Source organism: Apodemus sylvaticus, chromosome 2, assembly GCF_947179515.1.
Source record: "Apodemus sylvaticus chromosome 2, mApoSyl1.1, whole genome shotgun sequence".
Taxonomy (NCBI): Eukaryota; Metazoa; Chordata; class Mammalia; order Rodentia; family Muridae; genus Apodemus; species Apodemus sylvaticus.
The window spans coordinates 133,588,794-133,613,556 of record NC_067473.1 but is presented as its reverse complement, the minus strand read 5'-3'; the positions used below and the strand labels follow the sequence as shown (position 1 = coordinate 133,613,556).

The 24,763-nt window shown below is 37.7% G+C and overlaps 1 protein-coding gene across 1 annotated transcript in view; it reads left to right on the top strand.

The window, feature by feature from the left end:
- The window catches only part of Cntn3 (contactin 3), a 401,246-nt gene that overhangs the window by 104,858 nt on the left and 271,625 nt on the right, over positions 1-24,763 (top strand). Inside the window, exon 3 of the mRNA XM_052174442.1 lies at positions 20,488-20,614. Within this exon, the coding sequence (XP_052030402.1) occupies positions 20,488-20,614 (127 nt within the window). The remainder of the gene's footprint in view (positions 1-20,487; positions 20,615-24,763) is intronic.

Sequence of the window (24,763 nt, the reverse complement as noted above, 5' to 3'; positions counted from 1 at the left end):
GCTACTTTCAAACAAGTCATTAAAACCCTGAAAGGGGCTCTGCTTCAGCACGCAGTTCTGCAGTAGATTACCAGTGGAGTGCTGTTGCCATTGAGAGAGCTATTATGTGTCTCTTCCAGCAAAGCTACTCCCGAGTAGTACCACATTTACAGTACTCAGAAGGGAGTGGATCGGGTGTACGTGACCCAGAGCCCAAACTCTGCCCAACAGATGCAAGCCACTAATAACACTAGATACCTCACTGAGGATATTGCACTTTATTTTTCCGTATTTTTTTTAAAGTACCATCAATATGGCATTGAACTAGCTTCTCTATGTAAGAAGATAATTTTTATCATGAATTATTTTATAATGTAAGACATATATTAGTTAAAGAAATAAAGCCTTGGTAAGAGTTGTAATCTAGAAATTGCTGGCCAGTCTTCAGTCAGCTAAGAGAATTTTTAGTGGTGCTACAGGCAGACCCAGAGGCTGATTTGCCATCTGATGCTGATTAATCAATAATTCTAATATATACAACTCGTCCATGAGTAGGTATATCTGTTAAATATGGTTACTGTCTTCTGAAGGCATAAAGCTCAGGGATGAGGCAGGGGAATAAAACAAGTGATGGAGTATACCCTAAAAAATATGTGGTGATATTTAAGCTGTGCAGACAGATTTCTAAGAGTCTGCAGTGAAAACAGGAGGCTGCTTGATGGTAACTCCAAGGAAGGATACTTCTAAGAATACCAGGGTCATCTTACACTCCCCTTGTTGCTTGTGTATTATTGTCCACTGGTTCTCCAGCATTAGAAAGTATGTGAAGCTCCTAGTTGTACTTCCTTTGTAGCTCCAAAAATCAATTATTTATAATCTTTGCCAATATTAAAGAAAGCAATAAAGTTTTTTTTTGTTGTTGTTGCAGCACCCAATTTTATTCTGGTGCTTTTGTGTTTACTTGAAGTTAGGTACGTTAATGCAGTGTAACTTACATGGGACTTGGTGGTCAGTGGGCAACATTGACACTGGGATCATGCATTTTATCAACCAATAACATTGAATAGAAGTAGGTACATACTATGCAGCACTGAGAATCCTGCCTTTAGGTGACAGCTTTATGAGAACCAAGAGTTTTTCTTGTTTTTTTTTTTTTTTTTATACTCAGACCCCTCAGCAGACATCACATGAGTGGGTTTACGAAAGACTCGTATTCTGGGACCTTTGAGAAAGTTTTAAAATGCTGGTGGTTTAATATTTTTATTCATTGCTATGATTTGCTTTTTTTATATATATAAATCAGTGTAGGACATACCTTGCAATGTCACCCACACCTTTCAAAGTAATAATAATTGGCAATGCTGTAGGAAAGAGAAGTATGTGTCTGGACCAGAGGTTGTCAAATGGGGAATGAGAATGTATCAGTGATGGGTGAGCGAGATGGCTCAGTGGGGTAAGATTGCCTGCTTGAACCTTTGAATTCAGATATCAGCTCCAGGCATGTCCCAAATGTACCATAACCCCGGAACTGTGGACTTTCCTTTTTTTTCATTTTTTAATTGATATATTTTTATATACATTTCAAATGATTTCCCCTTTTCTGGGTCCCCATTCCCCGCAAGTCCCATAAGCCCTCTTCTGTCCCCCTGTCTTCCCTCCACCCCTTCCCATTTCTCTGTTCTGGAATTCCCCTATACTCTTGCACTGAGTCTTTCCAGAACCAGGGGCCACTCCTCCATTCTTTTTGGACATCATTTAATTTGTGGATTATGTCCTGGGTATTCAAAGTTTCTAGGTTAATATCCACTTATCAGTGAGTGCATACCATGATTGATCTTTTGAGACTGGGTTACCTCACTTAGTATGATGTTCTCCAGCTCCATCCATTTGTCTAAGAATTTCATGAATTCATTGTTTCTAATGGCTGAATAGTACCCCATTGTGTAAATATACCACATTTTTTGTATCCATTCCTCCGTTGAAGGACACTTAGGTTCTTTCCAGCTTCTGGCTACTACAAATAGGGCTGCTATGAACATAGTGGAGCATGTGTCCTTATTACATGCTAAAGAATCCTCTGGATATATGTCCAGGAGTGGTATAGCAGGGTCCACAGGAAGTGACATGCCCAGTTTTCTGAGGAACCGCCATACTGATTTCCAAAGAACTGAGTTCTTTGTATATATTAGATATTAGCCCTCTGTCAGATTTAGGGTTGGTGAAGATCCTTTCCCTGTCTGTTGGTTGACGTTTTGTCCCTTTGACGGTTTCCTTTGCCTTACAGAAACTTTGTAGTTTTATGAGGTCCAATTTGTCAATTCTTGATCTTAGAGCATAAGATATTGGTGTTCTATTCAGGAAAGTTTCCCCTGTGCCCATGTCCTCCAGGGTCTTCCCCAAAGCAGACTGAGAAAGAAATTAGGGAAACGACCCCCTTCACAATAGCTACAAACAACATAAAGTATCTTAGGGTTAGCCAAACAAGTGAAAGACCTATATGACAAGAACTTCAGATCTCTGAAAAAGGAAATCGAAGAAGATCTCAGAAAATGGAAAAATGTTCCATGCTCGTGGATTGGCAGGATTAATATAGTTAAAATGGCCATCTGGCCAAAGGCAATCTACAGATTCAATGCTATCCCCATAAAAATCCCAACCCAGTTCTTCATAGAGCTAGAAAGAGCAATTCTCAAATTCATCTGGAATAACAAAAAACCCAGGATAGCTAAAACTATTCTCAACAGTAAAAGAACTTCAGGGGGATTCAGTATCCCAGACTTTAAACTCTACTACAGAGCAATAGTGATAAAAACTGTATGGTATTGGTACAATATCAGGCAAATGGATCAATGGAATAGGATTGAAGACCCAGAAATGAACCAACACACCTATGGTCACTTGGTCTTTGACAAAGGAGTTGAAAGCATCCAGTGGAAAAAAATTAGTCTTTTCAACAAATGGTGCTGGTTCAATTGGAAGTCAGCATGCAGAAGAATGTGCATCGATCCATTCTTATCTCCTTGTATCAAGCTCAACTCCAAATAGATCAAGGACCTCCACATAAAACTGTGGATTTTCTAAGGAATAGCTCTGAGTTCATTGAAAGATACTGTCTCAAAGGAATTAGGCAGAGAGTGAGAAAAAAGCCATCTATGAATGCACTGATGGGCACATTTATATTCGTGTAAGCTCCCCCTCACATACACACTCTATAGACACATACATAATAAAGAACATACCGATGAGTGGTGATATTAACTCATATCTAGGATTAGGAAGTAGAGAAGGATAAAGCTGGTTTTGTGGAAGGAAATACAGTGCAATTGAATAAAAAGAAAAGAAAAACAAAACACTTCTCAGAACGATGTAAAAAATTGAATTATTTCACAAAAAACTAATTTATTTGTTGTATATTTTACTGCATATAAATGAATATAGCATAGACAGTAATACATACTTAAGGCAACTTTGAATCATGGGCCACTTAAAAACCTCAAGGCAGGGGAGTCTATGTAACCAAAGGAGAAAAAAATAGCAAGCCTACATATTTTGAGAAACTCACTTCTTTCCAGTTGCAGAAACAGTGTGGGAAAATTGCTTCGCTGTCATTGTTCCCCATGATTTCATTGTATCACAAAATATAGAACACAGTTTAATCCCTGTCAGCATTAAAAAAAAAAAACAAGATGAAAGCAGATATCTGTTTGTGAAGACATGAGATGAGGGAAAAGTGCCTGGTAACTGCACTCCAGGGCTAGGAATGTGGCTCAGCAGATAAGAGTGCTTCCTGTGTATGTACGAGGATTTGAAGACAGATCTCAGTGCTCATACAAAAATTAAGTTACAAGCCAGATGGGGTTGTAGCCTCAAGGATGGTGGTTAGTCACAGGCACAAGAACAGTGAGGTTCACTGAGAGACCCTGTCTCAGAAGAGAAAGACAGAGCATGACAATACAGGACATCAGACATACTTCCCTGTCCTTCATGTGCACACGAATGTATTACTCCCAACACATACAGGTGGAGTTAGTCTTTTGAATAGATATTTACAGCATTACAAACAGAAAACTGGCTTCTATTGACTTGAGGTGGAGTTGATTTCTAGTATTGCATATAGCTGCGGAAATACAGAAACATGATAGAAATACAACCACCAGATAGAATGTCCACTCATTCATTTCTCTATAACCAGTGATTTATAATAGGAATTATTTTCTGTGGAATTATGTTGTCATAGAAACAATTACCTTATACTAGAGTTTGCTAGAACACATTTCCCAAATACATCATGGAATAGTATGTAGGCCTCCAAAACTTTGACCCAAAGTTGGTGAAAAAATAAAAACCATAAATGTAAAATCTTTAAAGACATGTTTCAATAGGAAGTGATTAATGCACTTTTCTCCCATGATGTGAGAATCTTGTGATGAACATCAAAGAACTTCAATGAAGGCTGCTGTAATAGAGAATGAGAATGGATCTGTTTGCTTTTCTTGGTGTACCACATTGCATACCTCACAACAGCATCTTCTTCCTCCTTGTTCTTGTTCTTCTTCTTGTTGTTCTCCTCCTCCTCCTTCTCCTCCTCCTCCTCCTCCTCCTCCTCCTCCTCTTCCTCCTCCTCTTCCTCCTCCTTCTTCTTCTATGTTGGTTTTGTTGTTAAACCATACAAGAAGAAAGGGTAATGGGGGGATCAGAATTACTAGAGATCACATTCATAAGACAGTGGCACACATTTAAATAAAGCCACACAGTACTAAAACATTGAAGTTTCCAGGAGCTTCAACCTATATATTTTTGATCTGTTATCTCTCCAAATGCGTTTATATATTGCAATATATTTTCATGCTTTTCTCTCAATTGTAAGCAAAATTTTCCAACAAGCAGAAATAGCAATTGAAGTTAAATAATACTGTGACAGGCTGTTTGCAGAAATCTTCCACATTCTTTTTTTAAAATATTTTTATTTTCTATATTCTTTGTTTACATTCTAAATGATTTCCCCTTTCCCGGATCCCCCCTCCCCATATGTTCCATAAACCTTCTCTCCATCCCTTCTCCAATCACCTCCCTCCTTTTTCTCTGTCCTTATATTCCCTTCCAATGCTAGATCGATCCTTTCCAGGATCAGGACCCTCTCCATACTTCTTCATGGGAGTCATTTGTTATGCAATTTGTGCCTTGGGTATTCAGGGCGTTTGGGCTAATTAATACCCACTTATCAGAGATTGCATTCCATGTGTATACTTTTGTGATTGCATTACCTCACTTAGGATGATATTTTCCAGTTCCATCCATTTGCCTAAAAATTTTTGTGAATTCATTGTTTCTAATTGCTGAGTAGTATTCCATTGTGTACATATACCACATTTTCTGTATCCATTCCTCCTTTGAGGGGCATCTGGGTTCTTTCCAGCTTCTGGATATTATAAATAAGGCTGCTATGAACATAATGGAGCATGTGTCTTTATTGCATGCCGGGGAATCCTTTGGGTATATGCCCAGGAGAGGTATAGCAGGGTCCTCTGGAAGTCTCATGTCCAGTTTTCTGAGAAACCACCAGACTGATTTCCACACTGGTTGTACCATCTGGCAGCCCCACCACTCTTCCACTCCAGCAGTGGAAGAGTGTTCCTCTTTCTCCACATCCTCGCCAACACCTGCTGTCTCCTGAGTTTTTGACCTTAGCCATTCTGACTGGTGTAAGGTGAAATCTCAGGGTTGTTTTGATCTGCATTTTCCTAATGACTAATGATGTTGAGCACTTCTTAAGGTGCCTCTCGGCCATCCGAATTTCTTCAGGTGAAAATTCTTTTTTAAGATCTGTACCCCATTTTTAATAGGGTTATTTGGTTCCCTGGGGTCTAACTTCTTGAGTTCTTGGCATATATTGGATATTAGCTCTCTATCAGATGTGGGTTGGTGAATATCCTTTCCCAATTTGATGGTTGCCGTTTTGTCCTTTTAACAGTGTCCTTTGCCTTACAGAAACTTTGTAATTTTATGAGGTCCCATTTGTCAATTCTTGATCTTAAAGCATAAGCTATTGGTGATCTGTTCAGGAACTTTTCGCCTGTGCCCATGTCCTCAAGGGTCATCCCCAGTTTCTTTTCCATTAGTTTCAGTGTGTCTGGTTTTACATGGAGGTCCTTGATCCACTTGGAGTGAAGTTTAGTACATGGAGATAAGAATGGATCAATTCACATTCTTCTGCATGCTGATCTCCAATTGATCCAGCACCATTTGTTGAAAAGACTATCTTTTTTTCACTGGATGTTTTTGGCTCCTTTGTCGAAGATCAAGTGACCATAGGTGTGTGGATTCATTTCTGGACCTTCAATTCTATTCCATTGGTCCACTTGTCTGTCACTGTGCCAATACCATGCAGTTTTTAAGACTATTGCTCTGTAGTATTTCTTGAAGTCAGAGATACTGATTCCCCCAGAAGTTCTTTTGTTGTCAAGAATAGTTTTAGCGATCCTGGGTTTCTTGTTATTCCAGATGAATTTGAGAATTGCTTTTTCTAACTCTGTGAAGAACTGAGTTGGGATTTTGATGGGGATTGCATTGAATCTGTAGATCGCTTTTGGCAAGATGGCCATTTTAACTATATTAATCCTGCCAATCCACGAGCATGGCATATTTTTCCATTTTCTGAGGTCTTCTTCGATTTCCTTCTTCAGAGACCTGAAGTTCTTGTCATAGAGATGTTTCACTTGTTTGGTTAGAGTCACACCAAGATACTTTATATTGTTTGTGGCTATTTTGAAGGCTGTCATTTCCCTAACTTCTTTCTTAGCCTGCTTATCCTTTGAGTATAGGAATGCAACTGATTTGCTTGAGTTGATTTTGTAACCAGCCACTTTGCTGAAGTTGTTTATCAGCTGTAGGAGTTCTCTGGTGGAGGTTTTCGGGTCACTTAAGTAGACTATCATGTCATCTGCAAATAGTGATAATTTGACTTCTTCCTTTCCAATTTGTATCCCCTTGACCTCCTTATGTGGTCTAATTGCTCTAGCTAGAACTTCAAGTACTATATTGAAAAGATATGGAAAGAACAGCCTTGTCTAGTCCCTGATTTTAGTGGGATTGCTTCAAGTTTCTCTCCATTTAGTTTGATGTTGGCTACCGGTTTGCTGTATATTGTTTTAATGATGTTTAGGTATGGGCCTTGAATTCCTGTTCTTTCCAAGACTTTTAGCATGAAATGATGCTGGATTTTGTCAAATGCTTTTTCTGCATCTAATGAGATGATCATATGGTTTCTTTCTTTGAGTTTGTTTATGTAGTGGATAGGATTGATGGGTTTCCTTATATTGAACCATCCCTGCATCCCTGGGATGAAGCCTACTTGATCATGGTGGATGATCGTTTTGATGTGTTCTTGGATTCGGTTGGCAAGAATTTTATTAAGTATTTTTGCATCAATATTCATAAGGGAAATTGGCCTGAAGTTCTCTTTCTTTGTTGGATCTTTGTGTGGTTTTGGTATCAGCATAATTGTGGCTTCATAGAACGAGTTGGGTAGAGTTCCTTCTGTTTCTATTTTGTGGAATAGTTTGAAGAGTATTGGTGTTAGGTGTTCTATTAAGGTCTGACTGAACTCTGCACTGAAGACATCTGGTCCCGTGCTTTTTTTGGTTGGGAGACTTTCTATGAACCTTTTTATTTCTTCGAGTGTTATGGGACTGTTTAGTTGATCTATTTGATCCTGATTTAGTTTTGGTGTTGGATAACTGTCTAGGAAACTGTCCATTTCCTCCAGATTCTCCAGTTGTGTTGAGTATAGGCTTTTGTAGTAGGATCTAATGATTTTTTTGAATTTCCTCAGTTTCTGTTGTTATATCTCCCTTTTCCTTTCTAAGTTTGTTAATCTGGATACTGTCTCTGTGTCCTTTGGTTAGTCTGGCTAAGGGTTTATCTATCTTGTTGATTTTCTCAAAGAACCAGCTCCTGGTTTTGTTGATTCTTTGTATGGTTCTCTTTGTTTCTACTTGATTGATTTTGGCCCTGAGTTTGATGATTTCCTGCCTTCTACTCCTCCTGGGTGAAATAGCTTCTTTTTGTTCCAGGGCTTTCAGGTGTGTCATTAAGCTGGTAGTGTATGCTATCTCCATTTTCTTTTTGGAGGCACTCAGGGCTATGCGTTTTCCTCTTAGCACTGCTTTCATTGTGTCCCATAGATTTGGGTATGTTGTGTCTTCATTTTCATTGTGTTCTAAAAAGTCTTTAATTTCTTTCTTTATTTCTTCCTTGACCAAGGTATCATTGAGTAGAATATTGTTCAGTTTCCACATGTATGTGGGTTTTCTGTTGTTTTTGTTGCTATTGAAGACCATTTTTACTCCATAGTGATCTGATAGGAGGCATGGGATTAGTTCTATCTTCTTATATTTGTTGAGGTCTGTCTTGTGACCAATTATATGGTCGATTTTGGAGAAGGTACCATGAGGTGCTGAGAAAAAGGTATATTCTTTTGCTTTAGGATAGAATGTTCTATATATATCTGTTAAATCTAATTCGTCCAAAGCTTCAATTAGTTTCATTTTGTCCCTGTTTAGTTTCTGTTTTCCTGATCAGTCCATTGAGGAAAGTGCACTGTTGAAGTCACCCACAATTATTGTGTTAGGTGCAATGTGTGCTTTGAGCTTTAATAAAGTTTCTTTTACGAAAGAGGGTGCCCTTGCATTTGGAGCATAGATGTTCAGGATTGAGAGTTCTTCTTGTTGTATTTTTCCTTTGACCAGCAAGAAGTGTCCCTCAGAGTCTCTTTTGATGACTCTGGGTTGAAAGTCAATTTTATCTGATATTAAAATGGCTACACCAGCTTGTTTCCTGAGACCATTTGCTTGTAAAATTGTCTTCCAGCCTTTTACTCTAAGGTAGTGTTTGTCTTTGACCCTAAGGTGTGTTTCCTGTAAGCAGCAAAATGTAGGGTCCTGTTTATGTATCCATTCGGTTAGTCTATGTCTTTTTATTGGGGCATTGAGTCCATGGATGTTAAGAGATATTAAGGAATAGTGATTGTTACTTCCTGTCATTTTTGACATTTTTTAAATTTGATTGGTTAAGTTCTTTTGGGTTTGATGAAAGGTTACTATCTTGCTTTTTCCAGGGTGAAGCTTCCCTCCTTGTATTATTGTTTTCCTCCTATTATCCTTTGTAGGGCTGGGTTTGTGGATAGATATTGGGTAAACTTGGATTTGTCATGGAATATCTTAGTTTCTCCATCTATGGTGATTGAGAGTTTTGCTGGGTATAGTAGTTTTGGCTGGCATTTGTCTTCTCTTAGAGTCTGCATGAGATCTGCTCAGGATCTTCTAGCCTTCATAGTCTCAGGTGAAAAGTCTGCTGTGATTCTGATAGGTCTTCCTTTATATGTTACTTGGCCTTTTTCTCTTACTGCCTTTAATATTCTTTCTTTGTTTAGTACATTTGGTGTTTTGATTATTATGTGACGGGAAGTATTTCTGTTCTGGTCCAGTCTGTTTGGAGTTCTGTAGGCTTCTTGTATATTCATGGGCATCTCATCTCTCTCTTTAGGTTAGGGAAGTTTTCTTCCATAATTTTATTGAAGATATTTGCTGGCCCTTTAAGCTGTAAATCTTCACTCTCATCTATGCCGATAATCCTTAGGTTTGGTCTTCTCATTGTGTCGTGGATTTCCTGGATAATTTGGGTTACAAGCTTTTTGCCTTTTGCATTTTCTTTAACTGTTGAGTCCATGGTTTCTATGGTATCTTCAGCATCTGAGATTCTTTCTTCTATCTCTTGTATTCTGTTGTTGATATTTGCATCTATGTCCCCTGATTTCTTCCCAAGGCTTTCTATCTCCAAAGTTGTCTCCCTTTGAGTTTTCTTAGTTGTTTCTACTTCTGATTTTAGATCCTTGATGGTTTTGCTTAGCTCCTTCACTTGCTTGTTTGTGCTTTCCTGTAATTCTTTAAGAGATTTTTGTGTTTCCTCTTTCATGACCTCAGCCTATTGACCAAAGTTCTCCTGTATTTCTTTAAGTGGTTTTTTTTTTTTTTTTTTTTTTTTTTTTTTTTTTTTTTTTTTTTTTTTTTTGTGTGTGTGTGTGTTTCCTCATTATTGGCTTTTGTATTCTCCTGGATTTCTTTCAATGATTTTTGTGTTTCCCTTGCAAGGGCTTGATCCATTTTCTCCTGAATTTCTTTAAGTATGTCCTTCATGTGTTCCTGTACCAAAATCATGACCAGTGATTTTAAATTCAAATCTTGTTTTACTGGTGTGATGGGGTATCCAGGACATGCTGGTAAAGGAGAATTGGGTTCAGATGTTGCCATATTGCCTTGATTTCTGTTAGTGACGTTCCTGCGTTTGCCTTTTGCCATCTAGTTCTTACTAGTGTTAGTTGGTCTTGTCAATGCTGGACTCACCAGTGCAAGCTGCCCCTTCCCAGGTGGCCTCTGGTGCACAGCTTACCTCCTGCACTGCCTGGAGAGGGGTGCTGTGGCCCAGGCTGTTCAGATCCCGAAGCAGACACCTGAAGGCTCCCGCTGGGGCCTGCTGGATTCACCAGAGCACACTGACTCCTCCCAGTCGGCCTCCCAGGTGCCCCTCTGGCCTCTTGCAGAACCTGGAGATGTGGTGTTGCTGCCCAGGCTGATGTTGATCCGGAAGTGGAGAGATCTGAGGGCTCCCACCAGAGGCCTCAGGACTGGAACCTAAGCTCCGTCCACTGGAACAAGCTGTGCACTCCCAGTCTGCAATCTTCCACATTCTTTAACTCTACATCACTGTTGCTCAGACTGAATATCAATCTATAAAAATAAATGTGACATTTCATCATTTTACTTGGGCAGACTACCTGTGTCTAAGTATCCTCTGTGTAAACTGTTATGGATACAAGGTTTTAGTTCAATGGCATTGTTTTGTTTACTTCAGCAAACTGTGATTAAAACATGAAAGGGATTCTTGGTAAAAGAAAATATATCAAGAAAGAAAAATATCAAATATTTTATTTGAGCATTTATTTCTAGCATCAGTGAAGCCTAATCGGCCCTTTTTAATTACAATTCCTTAATAGTTGAGTATTATTCCACATGTGTTTTCTGTCCTACTGTTGATGGACAGAGAAGGACATAAAGATTGAAGTACTAGACAGTTAATTTAGCAGTTTAAAGACTTTCTACTTTATATTGGTGCCAGGTTTGAAAACTGTTCTACACAGTGTATGCCACACTGCAGTACTTTTCCATTCACCTAATTGTTTCCTAACATTTCTCCATGTGGGAGGTAGACAAATAAGTTAACCCTTCAAAGCATTTGCTTTTTCTTTCTCATTTTTCATCTTATATGTGCTGCATTGCCATCCTCTGTTATTTTGGTGTATTCATTACAGTATACATCTCAAATATATGGGTTCTTGTATACACATATAATAAATACACATGTAAGTATATATGCACCTAAATGAACTCACATGTATGCTTTCTTCCTATTGTCCAATCACTTCCTTCTGACTCTATAAAAATAATAAATAGTCAAGGAGAATTTGTCAACTTAAAAACCATGTGAATAAGACAAAAGCAACAAGAGACCATATTTTCCGCTGTGATTTGACCTTTACTTATTTGGTTTTGGGGTTTTGTTTGTTTGTTTGTTTGTTTGTTTGTTTGTTTTTGTCATGTACTGGATCTTGCTGTCCCTCAATCTACAATGTATCAAAAGAGCTTACCATAAGTACCTGCTCCTCTAATGGGAGCTTCTTGACAAATGGCATTATTCTACTTATAAATAATTGTGGTCAGGTTATAAAGTTGTGATACACACACACACACACACACACACACAGAGAGAGAGAGAGAGAGAGAGAGAGAGAGAGAGAGAGAGAGAGAGAGAGAGAGAGAGAGAGAAGATTAAAAAGTGACATCAAGAAAAGATAAGCAAGCACAATGTCAAGGAGAAATACAGAATAGACCCTTACCTCATGACCTCCAAGACAAGCCAATCCTGAAGCTATCTTGCTCTTTGTCCAATTGACTGCAGGACCTTGTCCATCATGGGTAGTTTTTCACATGTTGCATGAATCTTATATTAAAAATTCTATCACAGACATGTATTATACTAAGATTAGCTGGCTTATCCTTTTATATATTTGAAATTATATACTGAAATTTACTTTGGTCATTTCTTTTTAAAAAATAGATATACACTGCTGGTACATAAACAGAGTAGAGTGATTTCATCTTTCACAAAGATGTCACATTTCACAAACTGTCTTCATCTTTTTTTTTTTTTAGAGATGCATACAGTAAGAAGTTTTATTTATTTTTTTAATTTTATTTAATTATTTTTAACACTCCAGGTTTATCCTCCTCCTGGTCTACCCTCTGACTGTTCCCCATCCCATACTTCCTCCCCACTTCCCTGGCTCCATCATGATATCCCCACTCCCTCCCCCACTCCACCAGACCTCTAAACTCCCTGGGGCCTCCAGTCTCTTGAGGGGTAGGTGCATCTTCTCTGACTGAACCAAGACCAGGAAGTCCTCTGCTATGTATGTGTTGGGGTTTTCATATCACCTGGTATATGCTGCCTGGGTAGTGGTCCAGTGTCTGAGAAATCTCAGGGGTCCAGGTTAATTGAGACTGCTGGTCTTCCTACAGGGTCACCCTCCTCCTCAACTTCTCCCAGCTTTTCCATAATTCTACCACGGGGTCAGCAGCTTCTGTATATCAGTTGGGTGCAAAAATCTGCATTTGACTTTTTTCAGCTGCTTGTTGTGTCTTTTGGAGGGCAGTCATGCTAAGTTCCTTTATGTGAGCATTCCATATCCTCAGTAATTGTGTCAGTCCTTGGACTTCCCTTTGAACTGGATCCCACTTTGGGCCTGTCACTGAACCTCCTTTTTGTCAGGATCCTCTGTATTTCCATCCCCACTGTTCTTTCAGACAGCAACAATTATGGGGCAGAGTATTGATTGTGGGATGGCAATCCCATCCCTCACTTGATGCTGGAGGTGGGCTCTACAAGTTCCCTCTCCCCATTGTAGGGCATTTTATCTAAGGTCCCTCCATTTGAGTCCTGAGAACTCTCACCTTCCAGGTCTTTGACACATTCTAGAGGGTCCCCCACCTCCTACCTCCCAAGATTGCCTGTTTCCATTCCTTCTACTGGCCCTCAGGACTTCAGTTCTTTTCCCCTGCTCAATAACAGATCATGTTCCCCTCCCCCACATCCTGTCCCCTTTTCCCACCCAGATCCCTCACTCCCTTGCTTCTTGTGATTGCTTTCTTCTCCCACCCAAGTGGGATTGAGGCATGCTTACTTGGGCCCTTGTGATGGTTCGTATGCCCAGGGAGTAACCCTATTAGGAGGTGTGGCCTTGTTGGAGTAGGTGTGTCACTGTGGGTGTGGGCTTGAGACCCTCACCCTAGTTGCCTGGAAGTTAGTCTTCTACTTGCAGCCTTCAGATGAAAATGTAGAACTCTCAGCTCCTCTTGTACCATATTTGCCTGGATGCTGCCATGTTTCTGCCTTGATGACAATGGACTGAACCACTATAAGCCAGACCCAATTAAATGTTATCTTTTATAGAACTTGCATTGGTCAGGGTGTCTGTTCACAGTAGTAAAACCCTAAGATAGCCCTTCATCTTGTTGACCTTTTGGAGTTTTGTGGACTGTAACTTGGGTATTTTTTACTTTTTCTGTGACTAATATCCACTTATTAGTAAGTACATACCTTGCATTTCCTTTTGAGTCTGAGTCACCCCACTCAGACTGATATTTTCTAGTTCTATCCATTTGCCTGCAGAACTCAGGATGTCCTTCTTCTTAATAGCTGAGTAGTATTCCATTGTGTAAATGAACCACATTTTCTGTTTCCATTCTTCTGTTGTGGGACGTCTGGGTTATTTCCAGCTTCTGGCTATCACAAATAATGCCACTATAAACATAGTGGAATACATGCCCCTATGGCATGGTGGGGCATCTTTTGGGTATATGTCCAAGAGTGGTATAGCTGGGTCTTCAGGTAGATCTATTTCTAATCTCTTCTGAGGAACATCCATATTGATTTCCAAAGTGATTGTACCAGTTTTCAGTCCCACCAGTAATGGAGGAGTATTCCTCTTTCTCTACATCCTCTCCAACATGTGGTGTCACCTGAGGTTTTGATTTTAGCCATTCTGATCGATGTAAGGTAAAATCTCAAGGTAGTTTTGATTTGAATTTCTCTTATCACTAAGGATTTTAAACATTTCTTTAGGTGCTTCTCAGCCATTGGAGATTCCTATGTTGTGAATTCTGTTTAGCTCTTCTGAATATTTGATTGAGTTTTTGGGTTTTTGTGGTTAGCTTCGTGAGTTCCTTATGTATTTCGGGTATTAGCCCTCTATTGCATGTGGGATTTTTGAAGATTTTTTTCCATTCTGTAGGTTGCCTATTTGTCTTATTGACTATGTTTTTTGCCTTACAGAGGCTTTCCAGTTTCATGAGTTCCCGTTTAACAGTTCTTGATCTTAGAGTGTGAACCATGGTAGTTCTGTTTAGGAAATTTCCCTCTGCGCCAATGAGTTCAAGGTTCCTTCCAAGTTTCTCTGTTATTAGATTCAGTGTATCTGGTCTTATGAAGAAGTCCTTGATCCACTGGGTTTTGAGCTTTGTGCAAGGTGACAAATATGGTTCTATTTTCATTTTTTCGACATACAGCCATCCAGTTAGAGCAGCACCATTAATTGAAGATGCTTTCTTTTTATCAATTGTATGTTTTTTGCTTCTTTGTCAAAGATCAAGTGTCCATAAGTGTGTAGTTTTATTTCTGGGCTTCAATTCTATTCCATTGATCAAAGTGTCTGTCTCTTTACCAGTACCATGCAGTTTTTATCACTATTGCTCTGTAGTCAAGTTTGAGGTCAGAGGTGGTGATTCCCCCTGACGTTCTTTTATTGTTATGAATTACTTTTGTGGGGTTGGGGAATTAGCTCAGTGTTAGAGCAGCACTTGCCTAGCAAGTGCAAGGACCTGCATTTGGTCCTCAGCTCTGGAAAAAAAATTGTTTTCACTATTCTGTTTTTGTTTTTGTTTTTGTTTTTCCAGGTGGATTTGAGAATTGCTCTTTCCATGTCTTTGAAGAATTTTGTTGGGATTTTGAGGTGGATTGCATTGAATCTGTAGATTGCCTTTGGTAGGATGGCCATTTTTTACTATGTTAATTCTGACAATCCATGAGCGTGGGAGATCTCTCCATTTTTTGAATCTTCGATTTCTTTCTTGAGAAACTTGAAGTTAATATCATATAGACATTTTACTCATTTGGTTAGAGTTATCCCAAGATGTTTTACATTATTTGTGGCTATTTTGAAGGGAGTTATTTCCCTAATTTCTTTCTCAGCCCCATTATCATTTATATAAAGGAAGACTACTGATTTATTTGAGTTAATTTTATATCTGGTGCTTTGCTGAAGTTTTTTTTTATCAGCTGGAAAAGTTCTGTGGTAGAATTTTTGGGGTGTCATATATATACTATCATATCTTCTGCAAAAAGTCATATATTTATTACTTTTTTGCCAATTTATATCCCCTTGATCTCATTTTGTTGTCCTATCATTCTAGGTATCACTTAGGTATAGTGGATTATGTTAATGGATTTTTGTATATTGAAGCAACCTTGCATTCCTGGATGATGCCTACTTGATGGTGGTGAATAATGGTTTTGATGTGTACTTGTTTTTAGTTTGCAAGAATTTTATTGAGTATTTTTGCATTGATATTTATAAGTGAAATTCTCTTTTTGATTAGGTCCTTGTGTGGTTTAGGAGTCCAAGTAATCATGGCTTCATAGCATGAGTTAGGTAGTGTTCCTTCTGTTTCACAGAAAAGATTTTATGGAATAGTTTGAGGAATAGTATGAGGTCTTTGAAGGTCTGATAGAATTCTGTACTTTTAATCCATCTGGCCCTGAGCTTTTTTTGGTTGGTTGTTTTTTTAATGACTTCTATTTCCTTGTGGGATATGGACCTGTTAGGATCCTTTACCTGTTCTTGAGTTAACTTTGTTATGTGTATAGAAAACCATTCATTTCATTTAGATTTTCAAGTTTTGTTGAAAATAGGCTTTAGCAGCAGTCAAGCTATTGTCCTGTGAGAAGCTGTTCTCTAGGGAGGCCAATGCACTGGAGTTCTGTTTCCCTGTGAGCAGCAGAACTCCAGAGAGGCTTTCCATCTGTTGGGACAGTGGCCCTGCATGCCATGGAGCCTACTGGGGTTCTTTAGACTGTGGTGTCATTTGCCCAGTTGCTCTGTTTACTGAAGAACTCTGGGGATGCCTGCAAGCTGTGGTGTCTTCAGGGGAGCAGACAAGCTAGGGAGAAGTTGCTCAATTGCCCTGGGTGCAGCAGATCTACTGGGATGCTCTAGCCTGTGCTGTCAGTTGCACCGTGTGCAGTGTATCTCCTGGGATGCCTCAGACTGTGCTGTCTTCAGGGGGATCAGACTAGCTAGCAGTCTGTCCTGGCAGAAAGGACTGGCTAGAAGGGGAAACTGTTTTCATCTTTATTTGTTTTCTTCTGTAGAATAATATGGCCCAGAATAGCTGTCATCTAGTTGGTTACATACTCTTTTACTTTCTTTAACCAAAGTTAGTGTTCATTCTGTGGAGGGCAGGGAATCTACAAAGATAATTGAATACCTAGTCCAATTCTGGTACATGTTTCCTGAATTATGCCTTTAATGGTATTACCTTCCTGACTATCTCTGAGACTGTTTGTCGTTGGTCTTCATTTAAAAGGACTCCACTATCCTTTTCCTCACAGAGATAAGGCAAAAACCATCAAGTCAGGATTAGGATATGCCCTCCTTTCCCTAGGAATTTCAAAGGTAATAGTGATTCTCCAAGGAATTTTATTTCTTTTAGTGAACGAAAAGCAACAGTGTGAAATTTCTTTTCTGTTTTTCTTTCTCAGTCTACATAAAAATTGTATGACATGTGACCATTAGAATTGATCGCATACAGTTTGATCTTTTACATGACATTACCTTAGGACACCATAAAGCTTGTATTTACATTCAGAGGCACTTATTCCTAGTTGCCTGTGACTGTTAGGGGCAAGAGGCAAGGAGGGAATACACTTTAGGATTGAATTTTTGGGCTTATTAGTCCTATTCAGCAGTGTTATACGTACTGTATTTTAAGTTGTAAAGCTAAAAGTGGGGCTTAGCCATCAGACTAGCATATCAAAAATAATTTTTCCATCACAAAATGTCAAGTTCAACATCAATCTAAATGTTACATCAAATGCATTTAATCAGGCAAGAGGCTACCTTCTCTTATACATCAGATTTCTGTAGATTGTTATGAATAGCCACATGGGTAAAGGATAAATCCTTGTGAGGATCAAAACTAATTGAAGAAAATGCTACATATTCCCTTATGGGTAGCAAAGGCCAGAGTCTGATTCTTCTAAGTGTATGTTTCTGGCAATAGTTTAGAAGAATGTATCTCAGCTTCCGCTTAATACCACCTTCATTCAAATGTAAAATGACCAAGTGGCTTTTGTCTGTTGTCTAAGCATAAAGCATGGGCTAACCTGTCACATTTTATTATTAATTGTTATTTAGTTTTAAAGATTTGGAAGCTTCCACATAGCCACTGATTGTCTTGAATACCTTCAGGATCTTTAAATTTCAGATGTGATACTTATGTTCTCCAAGGTTATAATTCTAGTGTCATCACAAAACACCAAAGCTGAAAGGGGGATAATTTTTGTCTGACTGTATTTTGGGCAGAGTAATGTCTTGGAATTAGACACAAATCAAAATCATGAAAGTTTGTATGAGGTACCCAGACTCTCACAAAGAATCTGCTTTACCATTCCTGTTCCAGAATTTATCCTCTCTGGCCCTCCCTGGTTTAGAGGACAAATCACATCCAAGTTGGGAAGGTAATATTGAGACTTAAAATCTTATTTTAACATCCATCCATATTTACAATGTGATTTTTCCCAATAAAGAGGTATTGTAAGAAATATTTCAAATAACCTCAATTCATACAATCCAGACTAATGTTGAAGGTGTGGCATTTTCTGGAAGCTATGTTACAGCAACAGCTTAGATGCAGATTATTAGCAATCACATAGATATTCGTTGATCCATGCTGAGTAATATCACATCCTGGTAAACACATTGCAAGTTGAAAAGTGCTAACACACCGTTCTACTGAGCATCCAGTATAAGAAAGAGATGCAGTATTTAGTCATTCATTTAAGCATTATTTAATATTGAGATCATTCTTACTTCAGCCTCAAAGCTGAGGCTTGATGCTGAAACTCAGCCTCATAAAAGATCAGAATCTTGAACTCTAATTGTGATCCCTACTGAATACACACTGCTTCTGTACCACAGTAAACTTGAAAATGTGGCATAACCATTGAAAGTTGCTACTGTCTGTTGTATAAGGGTAGTATGTACGTATCTTATGGTACACACCTGTGTATTGGACTTTGTCTTTGTCAGCAGTGTAACATATCTTGAGAACACTAAATGTTTAGCATTAGAACTTTCTAAACACTACCCTGTATATCTTCAATGGACTTTAGAATCTATGTTTTGAACTAAATCATAACTTTAATGACTGTAGTGTTACAGATCAGAAAAACTTAGACGTTCTATTATGAGTGGCTTTGAGACCTTGTTATGTTGGTCTGACTAATGGTTATATAGGTGGCTAGTTTCAGTTTCTAGTTTAGCTTGATGACATGAGACTCATCTTAAGCACATGCTTGGTCATTCTGGTGTGACTATTCTCCAACAAAGTTATTGTCTAGCCTGACAAAGACAGTATAGCTTTCCAGTATAGCTATTTCCTCCTTATAGTGGTTTGGATAAGGATGTCCTCCTAAGGTTCAGATATTTGAATGCTTGGTTCCCAGTAGATAGCACTGTTGGGGAGGTTTAGAAGGTATGGCCTTACTATAGAAGTACTTCACTGGTGGTGGGATTTGCTATAACTCTCTTTGATGTTTGTTTACGACTAAGGATGTGATCTCTCTCAACATCCTGCCCTGGTCACTATGCCTGCTGCTTGCTGCCATGCTTCTTCCCCAGGATGGACTCTAACCTCTCAAGAGCAATGAGCCAAAGGAAACATTTCCTTTTTCAGTTGCTCTGGCATAATATCTTATCACAAAAATAGAAAAGTGACTAATATACCACATCAAACAAAAACACCCTCATAAGCTATGTTGTACATTATCTCACAGAAGCCTAGGGAAGTTCCTAAAACTGGGAAGCCAAATTTATCTAAATGGCAAAACTCTGTCTTTCCATGAGCCCTGCAGTAACTTCCTCTAAACTGTATACACTGACATTCTGAAATGTTGGATGAAAGGGCTTATGTAACCTAATCATTCTTAGCTTAGATTTCTTCTTCTGTATACTTGACAGAATTATCATGCTAAGAGCAGCTTGATAATTAAATATTGCATCAGGGAGCTGAGGACTCATCCCAAAGCCTAGTTAACTGATACATCCTTCATTGTAATGATTATTGTGGTTTTTATGTTGTATGTTTATGATTTATATCATTCTGCCAGGTATTTCTGTTTGTGTTATTGCTGTATGAAGCATATAAAAATGTAAGTTCTTCCTCTCAGAGGCTTTTGAAACTTTTGCATCTTGTTTTGCTTTTGTCCTACATTTCATGAACTCTCTTAGTCTTGGTCTTTATTATGACATCTCAGCTTCAGGAGAAACTCCTCTTCAATTCGGCAGAGCATTCCACGAGAGGAAAGAGTTCTTACAAAAAAATAATTCTGTGAATTTGTTTTTAAAAATGTTCCAGCAATGGTTACACAATTTCAGTTGCATAACTGTTTCGTGATAAGAGTCTCTTTCTCCTTTCCCAACACCTAGTACAATTAGAATTTTGTTTTCATATGTGTGAATGTGACAGTTACCTTCAGAAAATGTTCCAGTTCTCCTAAAGTCAGAACATTTTTTGAAAGGCACTTAATCCTTTCTGCATCCTTTTATGTCATTTGCTATGATGAATATGAATATCCCAGTGAACCTTTGGTATTTTTTCATTGAACATTGCAAAATAAACATTGGCAGGCAGCCATGAGTTATGTGAATTCCTCAAATGTTATGAGAAACATGATGGATTTTTGTTTCAGCTTAATTTTACAAAGAAATGTATATAATAGAAAAGATTTCTTGTAATGAATTTATTCTCCAAGAAATGTGCATATAGTATATGGGCATTATTATGGCAAGTAAATGCTATAGCTTTATTTATAGAATGAAGTGAATTTATAAATATGGTGGCATTTCTTGTAGATTACTGCTTCTTGAGTTCACTCACTGTTCAGGAATGATTGTCAGATGATCTTTAACCAAGCAATGTTCACACTGCTTGGTACTTGCTGGGAAGTAGAGAGAGTTAAGAGTATGAAATAATTGCTATTTGTTATTTTCTATTCTGGACTTCACCCTATATAATACCTTTCATTTATTCATGTTATTTTATTTCTCTACCTGCACAGGTGAGCTTCTTCTACAAGGCCCCGTGTTTATCAAAGAGCCTAGCAACAGTATTTTCCCTGTTGGTTCAGAGGACCAAAAAATAACATTAAATTGTGAAGCAAGAGGCAACCCTTCACCTCATTACAGGTACTGTGGGAAGGCTGAACATGTAAATAAAGTGTAGCAATTGTAATTAGTTTGCTTCAGAGTATTCTGCCATGTAAAAAGTGTCAGATACCCAATGCTGCAACTCTGCTCTGTATTCAACAGAAATGATTCCACAGACATTTAAATCTTTTAAGGCATCATGTCTGCACTGAAGAAAAACCATCAGAGAGTTTATTAAGTATGCTTCATGTTTTCACTGATTTATGGTATAATCTATTTATAAAGTTTACAGATTGAGTTAAATTATAAAGATATCAAGAACACATTCATTAATGGTATGAAAACAAGTGGTGTTTGATCCATGTTATTTTTATTTTTATTGTTGTTTTGTTTTGTTTTTTCTTTTTTGTTGTTGTTTAGGTTTCTTTGTTTTAAATATATTGTTTTTTTCTTGCTTACAATGGATATGTGTTTGCAGACTTATTAAATGTTGGAGAGTTAAATGAATTTTTAAAGTCTTTTAAATTATTTCAAATAGAAAATAATTTCTTTTGTCAGACTTTTAAAAATTACCTTATTCCTAAAATTATGTAAAAACCTCTTCACAGAAACCTTCAGCTCTCTCTCTCTCTCTCTCTCTCTCTCTCTCTCTCTCTCTCTCTCTCACACACACACACACACACACACACATACTCAGATGCACACACTTCAAAAATATAAAAATGAAGACGAAAAGTTGAATTCCCACCTTAAGATTAAAATGTCAACATTTGGAAAGTGATCAGGATTATGTGATAGGATGAATATTTACTTGATTAAATATCAAAATATTAACAATTTTTGTTCATGGATACTTAGGGTACCCAATTTGATGATGAGATTAATTATTTATAATTAGCATACACTCCATCCATAGAAGTGCCTAGGGTGGTGTGTTCGAGACACCTTCACAGCAGCAAGCACCTCCAAATGTTTGTTAATATATGCATCAATACTATTTACCCAATTCCTGTGCTTTGCAGAAGCATCTTTCATCCTATATTAATAAAAGCCTCCAAGTCCAATTTAGTCACCATTTAGATCTTATTGAACCTCTGTTTTTCTCTGAAGCCATATAAATAATACACTCCAACAATCCTTCTTAAAGTGGGTCAGGCTTGCCTTAGAAAAAGGCTTGGGATTTTTGCACCTGGAAGTAATCATGGTTAGTCACTTCACTATGTTGCATGTGTACTTAAGGAGCATATACTGTATACTTTCAAGAAAATATGAATTATATTAACATATATATTAACTGGTCTGAATAAGCAGAGTCAAGGATACAGCAAAGTCTTGGCTTCTCTTTCTTACTATAGGAGTATGAAAGGCATAAAGAAAACAAATTGATTTTATGAGCTGGTTAGATGAATTGGTTGTAGTGTATGCAACATCTGGAAATATTTCTTCTTTGTGGGGAAAAATGAACAGATCATTTGATGAAGATTCTATCCTGAAAGTATTGTTTCTCACACATTTCTTAGGATAAAAGACAGCTTATAAAGACTAGTTCTGCCCATAGCAGAGGAACACTATATAGAGAGCTCGAAATGTGAGGAGGAGTCCGTGTAAGCATGTAGGTTATTTCTCTGTCATTGATGGAGTCGTATTGTCATAGTTATCTTATGAATTATTTCATGAGAAATGTTTTGGTGAAAAATTCTCAATACACAAAATGTTGTCACAGAGGCATATATTTCTAAATGAGAAGATTAATTGTGTTTGTAGAATTTTATCAGATAGGCAGATGTCTTGAGCTTAGAAACCTATAAATCTTTTGTAGAAATTATTCCTTGTTACTAAGTATTCACTGTGATGTTGTGGAGTCTGAGTATAAATACATTAATTGCATGGTCAAATTTGCATCTACAAAATTTTGTAGAACTTTTGTTGGTGGTTAGTGACCTTCTATTTTATTGTATATCCTGGAATGCCAATTTAGAATTTGGTATGTTTCAGTTCAAGGGAAATCTATAACTGAGAAGAGGAAATACACGGGCTTTCACTGATTTATTGATATCGTGTTTGATAAATGAAGAAATTTAACATGCTACCTATTGTGTCAAAATCCTTAGTTGGTAGCCAAATGGAACAGACACTTTTATCACAGCTTTAAAGATTTTCTGAACTGAAGATTTATAAACAATATGAAATCTCACCTTTGCTAAAGGCTTATAATTTCTGAGAATTGAAAGCTAGGAACACAAGGGAGTTTCTTCATTTTGAGCTGCATTAGACCTTCCTATAATAACTCCAAAATACCAAAGTTTCTGTTTCTGCATGCTGTCTACAGAAGAAATGCTTTGCACTTGAGTGGAAGAAATGTAGAAGAATGCAGGTCATACTGATGACTTTATCTATCCCCCTGCAAATATTGCCTTCAATGTTCTTTTAAGTAGTATTTCTTATTATCATAGAATGATTCAGAAGAAAACATATTTGTATCTTCTTACTTTTTAATATTCTTTAGAGATAATAGTTTAGATTCAATATAATAACAAAAGTTAATATTTTAATGAAGCAATAAAATAAAATATTATTCTATATCATATAATTATAAACTGATAAGTAAACAGATAGGAAGCTAGATATTGAGCCAAGGAGGGAATGAGGGACTCCTATGAAATCACTGATTGGAAGTGACCCAGTCGTATTTCTGAATATGCAGAACAAAGTTTAAGAATCTTAGGAGAATTTGTCCTTTAAAAGCACAAAGACTCCTGTAGACTGGTGTTAACCTGTCCCATGAGAAATCCTGTTCCTCTTATTTCCCCTTTGGGTAAAGATAACTCTTAATTGGTCATATTAGAAATCTAAAAGTTCAGAGATTCTCATGAGAAATTACTTCTATAAAGGTCTAATTGAGAATTTTACTCTTTCTCTTACATTTCCCTGTCTACACCCTAAAGCCCACATTTAAAGGTTAATTAGCATTCTGTCTGACTGTAATTGCTGATGGTGCTGAGAAAGGTTACCTTAAGGAAGTATGAATACTTAGGTTTTTTTTTTTAATGTTAAGAATTTTTCTCTTATTTCTTATTTGGGCTCCAAATACCTAGCATGATGAATGGATGGAGATGCCCACACAGAAGGTTCATTGACATATCCATTGATACCATTCTGAACTTAGAGAACCATACATATAGGCTATACTAGAGTACACATATAAGCACACCCACAGACATAGACATACAGACATACACACACACACACACACACACACCATACACACATATACACTTTATCAGTCACATAAAACCCATTTCAAGTGCTTTCTGGGCATACATGGCTAGTTGTTACCATTCTGGAGAACATGGATGTTATATCTTTATTCCTAAAATATCCTATTTTATACCATAACTAGTCCATAGCTACTCTGGCCTTTATAAGTTGTTTATAGAGATGTCTTCCATTTTGGTCGCATGATAGCAAAGGGAATATCCTTCTTCTTGAGCGCTTTCAAATAGGGGCGCTATTTTAATGACATGAGGTGTGATGGATTGTTAAAGTATAAACTCTTAGATAATTTTGACCTCCATGTGGAGACTCTTTTAGTTTCCTTAAAAAGAAACTAATGTAATAAACTATTTTTGTTCATCATTTTTTCAGTGAACAACGTAATGAAAGGAAGTTTAAGTTTACTTTTGCTCTGTATATATATTTAATGGGATGACTGCTCATGCCACGTGAGTTTAAAGTACTAAAAGTCAATTAGTTGTGCTTCGGTTCCCCAACAGAGGAGCTAGAAAGGACCCAAGGAGCTGAAAGGGTTTACAGCCCCATAGCAGGAACAATATGAACCACCCAGTACCCCCACAGCTCCCAGGGACTAAACTGTCAGCCAAAGAAAACACATGGAAGGACCCATGGCTCCCACCACATGGGTAGCAGAGGATGGCCTGGTCGGATGACAATGAGGAAAGGCCATTAGACCTGTGAAGGCTCATTGCCCCAGGGTAGAAAGAATGCTAGGTCAGGGAAGCAGGAGTGGGTGGGTTAGTGAGCAGGGGGAGGGGGGATGAGATAGGGGGTTTTCGGAGGGGAAACGAGGAAAGGGGATAATATTTGAAAATATTATGAAAATAATATGAAAATAAAGAAACTATCTAATAAAAAAGAAATGGAAACTAATGTAAAACACTAATTTTTGTT